Below are 13,918 nucleotides of genomic sequence, written 5' to 3' on the forward strand. Positions count from 1 at the left end.
GTCATGACCCACCATTTATGTTCGTTATACACTCTTGTTAGGCGACTGTTTTATGACCTACATAACACACATAATATGATATCCATGTCATAACCAATTGTTTATGTTCGTCATACACCCTTGTCATACTATGCCAATTTTGGTACATATCGAGTTACCGAAAGCACCATGAGAGCACTAAGACGTAGGCGACTAGATATATACTGTCAATGTGAACAAATGTTCGCCAAGAAATGCTTCGCAATTAACTTTCTTGGACATAGAGCAAGCCGAATCGGCATGACAATGAGTGCGGTGAGCAAGCTCTGTCGAGTACTGCGCGAATGCCCTTCTGTTGCTTTGTAAGCGTCCGGAGAAGAGAGACGAATCCTCGCCGTCAAGAAATTTCTCGCACAATCATTCCATGGTTGCAGAAAGACGCAGCCCGGGCTGAGCAGGTGCTTTTTCTTATTAGGGACCTTGTTTCATTTTTCAACGATGTAGGCTATCATATAGAGTGAAATGCGAACAAAAGAAATCACATGATACCATGCGTAATTTTTTTGTCGCCTGGTGCTTCATTGTAATTGCGATGCAATCGCTGAATGAGCCCAAGAAACAAGGACAAACCTGTACTGCGAAACCTAAACAAGGTGATTTTTGTCACACGGTTGGTGACTCAACATTACGAAGAACCTGGTAATTTCATTTTTCCTGTTCGCGTTCCCAGTATGACACGAAAGCGTATTCCGTAATTTACTAGTTACAGCTGCGAACCAAAGCAATTGGAACACGGGAGCTGTGGCTAAATTGCACTCCAGTGCCATCTAGTAGCTTGGAGGGGAAGCTAGAAGAAAGTTATGACGCATACGCGTCGGCTGGTGCTCACAGCCAGTTTACACCCTTTCGACCAACGTCGTTCACAATCTTTGCTGCTAAAAACTCGCTACAGTGATGGCGTTGCTTGCATAGCTACATTCGTCTGGGTCGTGGGGAGGGTGTAGAGTGAGCGTGAACTTGAAATTTGGGGGTGGGGATGCGAGTCGGGGTGGGGGCGGCCCAACTGAAATCTGGGGGTGGGCGAACTTGAAATTCGGGCATGGGCCAACTTGAGCTCAGCGTCCTTCGAGTTGAGCACTCCTCGTGGGCAAGCGAGCGCATTAAGACTCTTGGCGCATTTTCATTGCGCCTCACCGAGGCGCAGTTAGAATGCAGGCAATAGTGTGCGCGAACAATGAACGCGCGGATAACAAATGCTTGAGAGCATGACGTCGAAGGTGCGTGGCATCGCCGCGATGCATTCTCCCCTCAGGCAACACCTCACACGCTGCAGCGGCAGCTGCTGTATCCTTTCTCCCTCTCTGTTCCGTCGAGGCGCGCTCGTACCCGGTATTCTGGCTCCATTGGTGTGACGGCTTTCGGTATCCGCCTAAGCCTCCTCATCTTCCGCCACTTAATGAGATTAGTGATCGTTTCATATCGCCAAGAATCGCATTTATGTACATCCTCCGTTTAATGCATGGTGGTCAGTTTGGAACCGTTGGCCATACAATGAACGTTGCAGTCGACGCGGATAAAATGGTAACAAGTCTTCCCCGAGACGTCACCGATGAGACATCCATCCATGTCAAGCTAACGAAAATGATGGCGATAAAATCGGCCGATAAACAAGGAGCAGTGAAGAAGGAGTACTTGTATGCCTGGCTCGAATTCTTGTGTAGAATACCTTTGTACAAACGTTATGACCTTCCACTCACTCGGGACAGAATTGAGGAGCAAATAACCGAGCTAGGGAAGTCAAAATAAATAAAACACGTAGACCAGTTGGATGCTGGCATTGCTGACCCAGTTCATCACGTGCGATTTCTGACCGGTAATGAACAAACTGGTTTGGGACTAAACCTGCTTCTACGTTGTAAGTCCGGGCGAAGGGAAGCGACCACTTAGTATAATATTCAATAACGATGCTGAGGAACTCTCGTTTCCACTGATCTACTATGGCCAACACCGATGCATGCGTCCCAGCGTTCGAGTAACAAGACTTGATAATGCAGCTAGCGAGATTCGCCGCACTGATCGTCGGGGAGTCTAGCCAAGTCACATCTTGTACATGACAATGAAGGTGCTCAGGCTTCGAATCCGACAGGAACTGAACGTGACGTTCCGCACTAGCACTGACATTCACAACATCACAAAGAAGATGTTAGATGATCAGCAGTTTGTACAGGTGTCGGATAAGACAAAGCAACTGTGTCGTTTGAACGCTCCCTTCTAGCCAATGCAAAGGACTAGAATTCTCGCTGCTACGATGAAGCACGGTGGAAACGGTGCGAAGCTCAAGAAGCTTAAAGCGAAGTCTCATACGGCTCATCAGAACTTGGAAGTTCGGGTCTATAGAGCAGTTCTGAAGGTTAAATGGCATCGAAAATGAAGAAGCTTACATTGACCTTCTTAAAGCAGGCATCAAACGTCCCGCTTTGTTCTTGAAAAGGACTCCAGAAGAGAAATTTGTGAATGCATTCAACCCTTGCATTGCATCACTGCTGCGTTCGAACATAGATTTACAGCTTATAGTGTAAGCTGATTAGTGCAGTAAATACGTTGTAGACTAAGTTGACAAGTCCAACATATTATGTAAAGGTATGTAAAGGGAAAATAAAACAGGGTCCAGAACTGATCATTGGGGAATTGCAAGGATCAGTTCAGTTGGTAGTCCCACTGTGGGAAAATAGCTGTATTCAAGCTAAAAAAAGGACAGTACGAGCGATGACTTGAAACTTGAAGTCACTGTTCGCCCTGTCCTTTCTTCCTCTCGTGTACACGTTTTTTTGCAGTGTACCGTTACAACATGAAGCATTACAAGCTCGCCCAAACTGCCAGGCTCCTAAGTTTAAGATGATATGCTGTGGGTGCATACACCGCGGTTTTAGCACTGGCACGCAGCTCAGATAAACGCTTCTGGCTTCTGTCCTCGACTATTAATCCTTCCAAATGACCCACCTCCCCCGCGTAGAGGACAAGTTAACGTGCGTAGCTCACAGCGGAGGACAAATGTCAGAGCCGGAAAGAAGTGCAGTTGTTGCTACGGGTGCCAATACGGGTGCCTTCCATATTTCCTTTCCTACGTGTTTACGAACTGACAGGGATCCTTGGCGTCCGCTCTGCAATCGAGCAAAAGTCTCATGAAGTTTTCGCCAGCATGAAATTATTTGGATGCCACATTTCGCTGGAGCCAAGCAGTACCCTGCAAGCTCGAGCTCAAGTGAGTTGATCAGACGCGCCCACCTTCAACATTACCCGAACATAGCAACAATCCGTGAATCGCTATTACGTTGAAGATGTGAGGTTGTTACGACCGCTGACGGTTGTTCCGGTGCAGGTCATGAAAGTCAACGACCAGGCATAAAAAGCAGCGGCAAAATGAGAAAGAAAGCATGCCTGCATGTGAAGAGTCATACGAGTTCCGTCCGCCGTAGCTGACGATACCTTTACAAACACTGCGCGATTTCAGAGCGTAGCGATTCGACTTTGAATAGCACTTCTTTTGTCTGGCTTCTTTCTTAGCGGCTGCGCAACACTTCCCTGGCTGAATCAGTGAACAGTGATTGGAAAAGCCTCTAGTGCAGCTCCATTCCGTTTGCAGCGCCATTCGAAGCCTCTTCCGTTTGCAGCGCCATTGTGATGTTGTCATTCCTGGAACTTGCAGCAGTTCTTGCAACCAGTTGCTTCAGATTGTCGCTGGCCCCGGTACTTCGATCGCCACGTTTTGCGTAAAACCGATGGAATCCGCCGGAGTGATTTTCGTGTGCGAAGGCCTCAGTTTTAAGAAACATTTTTTTTGTAACAGGAAAAGGCAGGAAGCAGGGAAGCTTAAGCACCTCAGTTTATGGAGAAAAGGAACTACAAATGTCAGAGCCGGAAAGAAGTGCAGTTGTTGCTACGGCTCATTGCATTTCTGAAAAGAAAAGTAAAAACAAACTGCGTTGTTCCAAGAACGCAAGCGCATAATGACGAAGGCAATCATTGTGTGTTGGCCTGAACAACCAGCCAACGAATATAGTCCAGTTGGCGCGAAACTCTAGAAACTATTTTCACTTCCGGTTGATATCGAAATGTGGGTTTTATGAATCTTAGTCCACAGCGCCTGCTCAAAATCCCCACATTAACTGTGCTCCTACCAATAACTCGCTCCAAGAAAAACCTCTTTAATAACGCAAGTCGGTAGTTCTTGTACATTTAACCCACGTACAACTTCTTCCTTCTCGCCATAGCTGACAGCAATTGCGACGTGCCCGCGGTACCACGTTAGATCTCAATGCTGGGCTGACTTAGATCACTGATAAATTCGCCTGTGAAATGAGCATGATAAAGAAAATGTTTAGAGTAATTAATCTATCACTAAGAGACGTGGCTATAATTTAAGGCTCGTTGTGTCAAGCCACATCCTAAAAAAGCGGGACCATCCCACTGGTCCCAACCAGATTTGCTGCGAGCTTGCGTAAGCTTTTTTTTTTCCTTCAGCGGCACTTTCTCGTAATTTTTTTACTCAATATTATTTCGTTACCACGTACAAATGATTTTTTTCAGTAGTATAACGGATTCCAATGTGGATGTAGACAAGAAATGGAAAGCCACATTCACGCACGCATGCGCACATACATATGCACGCAAACGCACGCACACACAGACGCACGCAAACACGCGCACATGCACACACACCTACCGCTCCTCGCTTCGCTAATAGCGTACTTATTGTACTCGCCATATACCTGAAATGCCAACTCCATGCCGCTCACTGTGAACTTTCAATCCCTGGGTGCCAAAATCAGGTTTTCCGCGCGGCTAAACAATGCAATAATCGCTGTGCGGCATGCTTCTCTGGGCAGCCAGCGTTCCTTCCAAGCAGGCGAGGCACTCTTTTGGGCGGCTATTGGATTCTGCCTAAATGATTGATGCGAGCCGCGCGTATACCTTCGTATCCGTAAGGAAGGGTGCGTCGCTACAGAATGTCAACGGCCGAGCTGCTTGGGGTGCGTCCTTCGATCGAGAACTACGGTGCTCAGCACTCCGCAGGGATGCAGGAGTCTTCGCCGATAATCGAACGACGCCCGTGCCTCCGCCACCCATATCGACCACGGCGTACAAGATGCGACGCTGCTTCACTCGCGGTCCTTGACGCACAGGGACCGGCGCGTGCTTTCCGCCGGAGCGCGAAACGGAACGCAAAGACTGAACTGCAATCAGTCGCTCAATGGCCTGCTCCGCTTTTTGTACCACCGCCAAATTCGCTCTATTTAGATGCCACCCGTCACCAGGCGCTCTCTGCACTGCAGCATATTTCTTCCTTCCCTGTTTGCGAAACTAGTTGTGGTGCCAAGCTCGGCACGATCCCTATGTCAGGAACTATATAAGAAACTACCAATGGAACTATCAATGGGATATCCATATATATGCCATTGGAAATGAGTTTCAGCGTTCCGAAATTTCGCTGCACCAAATAAGATTTTTGGCCTTTGCAATGCCAGTCATTATGAATACTGGTTTCTCTTTGGCGCAGGTATTTTGCCCATACGTGAAACCAGCGGGTTGTGTCCAAACACTGAACTTACGAAACAATGACGTTGAACAAGTCCGCAGCAACTTTTTTAAGGACACTGGGTGCTTACCTGCCTTAAATTTGCTCTATTGAACGGCATGCAAAATTAGCTTATTATAGCCTAGCACATCCGACATGCCAAGCGTATGTATGGGCAAACATATCCAGCACTCATTAGAAAATGCCACTCTCTCTCTCTTTCTTCTATTCTTACTTCAAACAAAAGGCCATATGGCTGACTAAAATTCCTGAAATAAAAACGAAAATAAGAAAACAACATAAAGACGACAATATCCCGGAAACTCCCTCTCAACAGAAACCATTTCGACAAAAGGTGTCTCACAGTAACTTCTATGCTTGTTTGCAAGAAAAACAGTGTCACGAGCTCGCGCGGCTCCTTTCAAGGTTGCACCGTACTCACAGGCAGTCTTGCACAAGCCCGTGATTAGGATGCAAGGAAGACAGAACTTTCGCCGCACAAAATCGGCCACGATTAATGCTAACGCTACACCTGTGTAGTAATGAGCAACCGCAACGTAGTAAATACTGTATTTAGGTATGTCGTCTCAGAAAAGCTTACATCTGTATAGGCTTGTAATGAAATATTTGTTATAACGAACTAATTTTTCACGAACCATTCATTGGTACCTTTGGTCATATTGCAGAAGTCGAGCTACAAGTATGAACAGACAACAAAATTATGAATCGTGGCTCCACTCGGCATTTTTGCTTGAACTACTTGACGCAGTATTAAGTTAGGGCTGTGACGAGAGAAAGACAGACGAAAGAAAGCAGAACGGCAGAGAACTTCACCAGAATTGAAAATTTGTTTGCTACCTTAAACTGGCGGACAAGGGAAGAAGAAGTAATAAGAAGGAAATACAGAGAAAGACAGAGAGACCGAGCACATGCACACCATCACAACAACTGTTGACAGCACAAATGTCAATACTAGCCGCTACTGAATTCGCTTATGCAGGTTCATTGTCCTTATTTAAGAAACGCCACAATGAATTCGCAGCTCTCTGAGGTATGGCTACATATACCTGTCTTGTAACGCTGATGCCTCCTGTTCAGTGCTTATAATATTACGCAGTTATTCGCCCTTGTCGATGAGGTTGAGTTGGATGTCTTGGGATTCTTTTGTGTGTGTGTGGGAGGGCGGTGGGGGGGAATTTAAACTTCATTGGTTATTTGTGCAACTTTGTGTGTGTGTGGGAGGGCGGGGGGGGAATTCAAACTTCATTGGTTATTTGTGCAACTTTGTGCATGTGTGGGAGGGCGGGGGGGGAATTCAAACTTCATTGGTTACTTGTGCAACTACCGGCCCTTCAGCAATGGACGCTTGCTTTTGAATACACTAGATTTCACTCAGTAGAGATAATCCTTAAGGGACTTAAGGAATTAACAAGCGTGTTATCACGCGCGCACAAGCAAACATCAACACATCTCACTCCATAGCCGCGCACAGTCGTTGTCAAGGCGTTCGAGTGAGGAAGCGCGGCAGCAGCAGCGAGTGGATTGACTTTCGTGCGGCCTCTCGCTTCAACGCAAGCAAAGCGCTGAGACCACAGCGCACAGCAAGCTATCAGCACTCGGCGCACTCTGTCGTTATCACAGATTGCTTTCAAGGTAGGGCTCGCGTGGCCGCGCCATACATAGCCGCCGCCGGAGTAGGCCGCCTTCACCCCTTCTCTCTTGCCCTCCCCCTCCCCCCGGTGCTATTGCGCACGACGGAAGATGGCGTGCTTCTTCCCCGCTATCGTCTATTGCGTGCGCAAGGTTGGGCCACCATCGTCTGCTCACTCTCGCAAGCTTTCAATCTCACATACAGCATGAGATGCGCGGCGACGCTGTTAGCGCTCTTGGACTTTCTGCGAAACATCACGGCGACGCCGACGCGGACAGCAGAAATGCGCCTGGAGCGTCGATATAATTGCTATCGCAGTAAAAATGAAATAAAAACAGAAAGAGAGGACACGCAAGAAAAAAATATTCAGCGAGTTGGTAATCAATCAGACATACGAAAAAAAAGAAAAAGATTTGGGGCGTCGCGCAAAACAAGAGTAGAAGATGTCAAGTGCAATACTACTTCAGTCCCCTTTTGTTTTCTAACCGAGTAATTCACTGCGCGGAATTTTAATTTAGCACTATAAAAGATCGAAATAAGACGCTTTCGTTTTTTAGTTCCGGTTTCTGCCGAATTTGCAATGAAGTTATGCTATTTTCACGAGAATGTTTCCTGAAATTTTTTTTTTAGAAGGCGTGACGAAACGTGCGCTTCGTTGACCGGATTTAAATGAACTCGCTATGTTTTGTGGTATAAGCGCACGTGTAATAGTAGTATGAGTTATAATCTGCGCATGCATTTTTCTAAGAGAAGATCTGCGGCATTTGGCATCCCGATAATAGACCCACAATACATTACTGTTATAATAAAAAATGCTAAGGGTCAGTGCTAATAAAGAGCGATGACTCAAGACAGCAGCCAATGGAGCAGCACGACAAGCAGATAACAGACGTATATTATATGATTTCCCTCCTACTATCAGTAAATGAACTTCGCTGTATGTGAAAATCGTCATCATTCAAAATGTGTAGAACGAGGTGATTTGACATAAATTTCATGATCTCCGATTTACTTTATATGATCCTCTTCTTGAATTGAACATTCCATTAACTTTTGCAGACACCACAGAAGGCCTTATTCATTGATTGCCGCTGGGCGCCGCCCAAGGAAAACATTTTTTACACAACATTAACCGTTTAACCGTGCTGAAATTCTGCAGTATGATTGTGGTTTTGTTGACAGAAACACATATGACCTTATTCTAGAATGCCCGCACCTTGACGCACAATGACACCGACTTAAATCATCCCTACTATTAAGATATTATTGGGCTCGTAACCAACAAGAGCCGTGCAAAAGTGGCTCTCTAATAGTCTTTAATATTATTTTTTGAAGACAGTAGCGTTGCTGGGCGTTATTAACTGGCGATATGTAAAAAAAAAAAACACGTTTCTTTTACAAAAAGTTTATGTGTATTTCCGCGGTTTATGACGTGTGATATTATCTTCGTTAGCATTGTTGCTTGATATTTCTTTGTAATACTGCTGTGTTCTGTGCTATTTATTTATTTATTCCTCAAATGCCCCTGGAGAGGGGTTTTACATGAGGGGTAAATTGTTCGCGCTGTTGCTTTCCGAGTCCCTTTGTGATGTCGTGGTGTAATTTAGACTTGTATGCAGCACACTAGCGCATATAAGCTCAGGTCGACTTCACTGTCTTTCCTATCAAAAAAATTTCTTTTTCTTAGACTTGCATGTGGTAACACCGTTGTATGTGCTATAACTGTTATTCTGCGCTTTGTTCTACAAAATTTCATGAAATACTCAAAGCGATGTATGCTACTGTAGCACCTGTTCAACTTCAAGAAGCAGTCAGCGCCTAATTTGTGCGCCAGCATGTCCTTCTATCATTGTGGTTACAAGTTCTGTGTATATATATATATATATATATATATATATATATATATATATATATATATATATATATATATATATAAGAGCACATGAATATACGAGCGTACGCACTTGTGTAGTCAAGCGTGAGAGAGTGTTTTCGTTCGGTAATCACTTGGCTTACGTGCAGTTAAGAATATTATAAGTCGCTATCTGCTGCAATCCTGCGCAACGTTCATCGTGCATTGCAAGTTCACAATAGACACCCCGGCGCGGCTAAGCTGACACTGCAGTGGTTGAAGACGAAAGGTGCTCCTTTGCCGACTGGACCTCCTTTTCATCAAGCTCTTTTCCTCGACAATTCGTTTATACATTACCAACTTGCCCATTAAAAACCACTTTATTTTGGTTCTATGCAGCCTTATCCTAAATGCCCAGAAAGAGAAACAATAGGAAATACGGGTACGTCCAACCGGAGAATAATTCCAGTTACCGTGAACTACGAAAAACGAAGACTGGTACAGAAGATAAGAGAAGCAGACGTTAGTTACACGAGAAGAAGGAACTGTCTAACGCTCTCTCTTTTTTGGGTGCTGTTCAATATTAACAGGTTCTCATACAGATTTGTTCTTTATGGCCGGAAAACTTGAAACCGTAGTGCGCCCTTGCGTACTTAGCTAGCGCAGAATGATTCGTTCGGATTCATTCAGACGTAAGCAGAATGCCTTCGTGCGGATTCATAACTATACGAGAGCATCTCTACGTAGCACGGGCAAAAGATTGAAGACGAAGAAAATAAATAGGACATGCGTCTTCCGGTCCGTGTTCTTCGTCTCCATTGCTTAGTCCGTGTTACGCCGCACTTTTCAGGCATAGCTATATATGAACACGAAGGTGTTGCATCTTCTTTTCGTATCTAGACAGGCGTGTGTGCGCGCGCATCTGGACGTGATAAAAATAGCCGGAAAGCTGCGTGCCAAGCACCATACCAAGTTCGCCACGATTTGGCACGTGGTCGGGGGCCTCGCCTTCAACGGTGAAGACAAGGAATCGGGCTAGAAGAAGTTTCGTACGGACTCGCTAGTTCACGATTCAACAATCAACGGCTGACCCAGCACGTGAGGTCAATAGAAGAGGTGTCTCAAAGGACGGGCTGAATCGCTCGGTTCTTTATGACCATGTCCTTGCTTATGTCGTCCCTGTTCGCGACTGTTCAGCCTTCTACCTCTCAGCAGTTCCGGGTTTGACAGTACGAGATCTCAAGATATGGACGCAGCCGGGACATTAAGAACCGATAATAAGGTTTAAGGCTGTGTTTGTTCTCTTTACAGTTTCTACAACGGAGAGAGACGTATCGGAGAGAACAGTCGTACTTATCAAAACGACATTTTCATGAATGAACTGTAGTCGCGATCGGCCCTCGTATGCAAACTTCCCTTTATCTGTCATGTTCTTTTATTTTATTTTTCATTACTTTCTCTCCCCGAGCTGAATAGTAATTTTGACTAATCGATTGATTGATGTCTACATAGCTTTAGCAGTGCAGCTAAGGCGGCAAGATGCAGCGGGTAAAGACGAAGAACTATACGTTAATTATCACTCATCCATTCCTTAAGGCACATATGTCTGCCATGAAACTGTGCATCAACTTAAAAGACAATAGAGACACCTAGGAGCGCAAGAAGAGACGGAATCGCGTAAGAGCCTTCTGACCGACGCCCCTCAATGCGCAAGCGCAGCGCAATATATCACGAAACGCTCTTCTTCAGCTTCATTTTTCTACGAAACCTTGCAGACCGTTTATGCGGAAAAACATACTTTTGTCGTATACAAGGTGCGCCACCTATGCATGCGAAGAGTGATTAAATAGTTCCTACCGTCAGGACTAGGCGATTTCTCTAATGCCTTCTATGAAAGGAAAAATTGACGACTACCCAAAATAGTAGGAGGCCACAAAATAAATCCATGCAGGCTTCTCATAAGAAGCTTCGCAGTAATACTACCGTGGTATTTTTTTTCCTTTCATGGACTTTCCTCCACCTTGCGGGATTCCGCAGAACTTATTTGCCATATCCAACGCCTTCTGCATAGATTGCGTGAAAATTGCAACAATGACTTCGTTATCAGTGCGTAAGTGCAGTTGAGGGACATTAAAGGTACAAACATCCATGAAAGAGAAGTTTCAGAACCGTATACAGGAAACCCTGAAGCAAATAGCGTGCAAGAAGTTGCACGTACCTGGTCCGGGCAGGACTAGCGATGCCTTGGTTGCCGTGGGTGCTGTCTCCGTCGTGTCTGTCAGCTGCGTCCCCTTCACTTCAAACCCGACGACGAGGCACAGCAACAGTGGCTCCAGGAGCACCCAGGAACGCTTCATAGTGTTATCCAATCGTGCTCGCACTTCCACCTTGCAAGAACGTGAGAAACTCCCTTTATCCGTCACCTACCGCGTAATGTTCAGCAGCAACGTTCCGCGCTTTGCTGCACCTCTGAGCATCAGATGCCAGCTAAAAATAGAGGGCAAAGGTGCCGTGTAACATACGCAAGCAGCCTAGTTCTAATGTCGCAACGCACGGGCTGACGAGCACAAGGTATGAATTGCTTGTGAGAGTGTCGCAGAGCGCTGAGGGGCAATCACCAGCACGTGACAGTTAAGCACGTTTACGGCTGTCTGAGAAGAGGAGGCTATCCACGTTTTGCAGACGGAACGTGCTTGCAGACGGTCGCCGTCAGCAACGTGACTCGGACGTTTTGCACAGGACGACGACAGTCACTGAGCCATCACGCTGGCGGTAATCCCAGTGGTCCGTCAATGTGCCACCCCAGCCGGTGAGGGATAGTTACGTTAATCCAGAACCTTTTCGAAGTTCTTTCGAGTGTTCACATCTCCACGACACCTTGAACGCTTGCCCAACACGACGCGCCACTTCCGGCAGCACTGGGATGAGCACCGATCACAAAATTACAGTCCGTGGCCCCGGTGAAGCGGTGCCAAGAAAAAACAAAAAAAAAAAACGGAATTATCCGGGGACGAGCAGACGTTGTAGCATCAAGCACACGCGCCCAGCAGCACCCTCACTTCCCACGGTGGGGATGGCGCTTCAGACGGTAGCGCGACGCAAGGCAGGTGCTCAAACCTGTACAGCAAGAAAAGTGCAGCGCTCAGGACAGCAACGGAAGACCACGCGTTTCGTCAATGACGCGCGCCGAGGCGCTTCGCATTGCAGCCGGCACTGCTCGCTGTCGCCGCGCGGAAGCGGGAGGCGCCGGCGATGACGAAGGCCGCGAAAAGGCAAGCAGCTGCGAAGGAGGCGCGGGATCGTCGGCGGGCTCTGCTATGCGGAGAAGCCCCGAGCTCAGGCAGAGGAACGACGACAGCGTCTCCTCCGTCCGAGGCCGAGCGTGTCAGCCGGCAGACTGCGATCAATGTTTGCGGCCGCCGACGCGGGGTGCCGCCCTGGTCGTGGCCGCGGGGAGGCAAGAAGAACGTCGCATCGGTTGTGTCGTCATGAGTGACGTCACGAGAGGCTAGGGCAGGTGCGCCACCGAGCCAGGAATGAAGGCGCGGAGGCATTTTGCCGGTGCACCGCCGCCGCCCGACTATCTCGCTCTCCCCCCCCCCTCCCTTCTCCTACTTCCCCCATATCCATCTCTTACATTCACCCGCTTCACGTCGTCCTCCACTGGCGGCCCACCGAAATCGAATGAAGGTTCTCCCTGCCGAGCGTCTTGCCACGCTGGGTTTTGTTTCGCAAGGGAAGAGGTGTTCTTCGAAGGTATTAGGCGATGCCGTTCGGCGTCAGGTCGGGAATGCTGGCACTCATGCGTGCGGGGTGCTGAAGAATGGTCCGGACGCTGCACTACGACGAAAGAAAAGAAAACAAACAAACAAAAAATATACACCTGAAAACGCGCGTTCTCATTGGGCTTATGAGGAGACCTTTGCGATCAATAAGTAACTAATCATCAAGAATCTTTGGCAGATGCGTGACAATCTGAGCAAGTGATGCTATAAAGACGGAGAAATAGGACCAAGTGAGTTCTGGCACTCTTTGGAAGTACTTATGATAAGAGGGTTGTTTGGTTGTCGTTCGTAGTGATGATTCGTCACAGACCCCGACTGCGCGCAGTACGGCCCATTTGAAATTTCTGCCCAGACTGCGCTGTTGGGTGCTCTTTCCCAGCGCAGCCGTACAAATTTCTAGGAGACCTCAAATATTTAGCCGGTAAAGTAGTAAGTAAGTAAGTAAGTAAGTAAGTAAGTAAGTAAGTAAGTAAGTAAGTAAGTAAGTGAGCGAGTGAGTGAGTGAGTGAGTGAGTGAGTGAGTGAGTGAGTGAGTGAGTGAGTGAGTGAGTGAGTGAGTGAGTGAGTGCTTTATTTCCCATAAACAAAATACATTTACATATGGGCAGGTATTCAGGAAAAAGGCTGCGTGAGCAGCTTGACTAATTGCTAAAGCCTGTTTTATGGCAGCAGCAGGGGGAACAACAGTGCACGAGGAATGGTAACAATAAAGCAGAATAAAAAGAATAAAAATAACGCAAGAGAAAGTAACAAAAAATAGCAAACCAAAGCAAGTTACTTAGCTTACATAATATCAAGAAATCAGCAGTATGAAGAAAAAAAAATACTGCACTCGGATCAGTCATGTATCCTAATAACATATGGTGCAGCGAAACTAATATCGTGATGAAAAAGTTCAGAGTATTAAGCATAAAACTAGCGCTTTCAGGAATAATAATTATACAGATTAGTTAACGAAGACTAAAACATCAATATCATCTGTGATCAGTGTGTTGAGGGGGACAGGCAGTGTATAAGCAATCATTTGCCTTCCGGAATTACTGCGCTGCTGCGTTACATGCCAGTATTCTACGAGA

At 46.6% G+C, this 13,918-nt stretch overlaps 1 protein-coding gene across 1 annotated transcript in view; it reads right to left on the reverse strand.

Annotated features, from left to right (window-relative positions):
- Nucleotides 1-12,700, reverse strand: part of LOC126543018 (neurotrimin-like) — a 412,056-nt gene extending 399,356 nt beyond the window's left edge. The window contains exon 1 of the mRNA XM_050190167.3: nucleotides 11,276-12,700. Within this exon, the coding sequence (XP_050046124.1) occupies nucleotides 11,276-11,414 (139 nt within the window). The 5' untranslated portion in view covers nucleotides 11,415-12,700. The remainder of the gene's footprint in view (nucleotides 1-11,275) is intronic.
- Between the last annotated feature and the right edge of the window lie 1,218 nt (nucleotides 12,701-13,918).

Source organism: Dermacentor andersoni, chromosome 2 (assembly GCF_023375885.2).
Source record: "Dermacentor andersoni chromosome 2, qqDerAnde1_hic_scaffold, whole genome shotgun sequence".
NCBI classification, from domain to species: Eukaryota; Metazoa; Arthropoda; class Arachnida; order Ixodida; family Ixodidae; genus Dermacentor; species Dermacentor andersoni.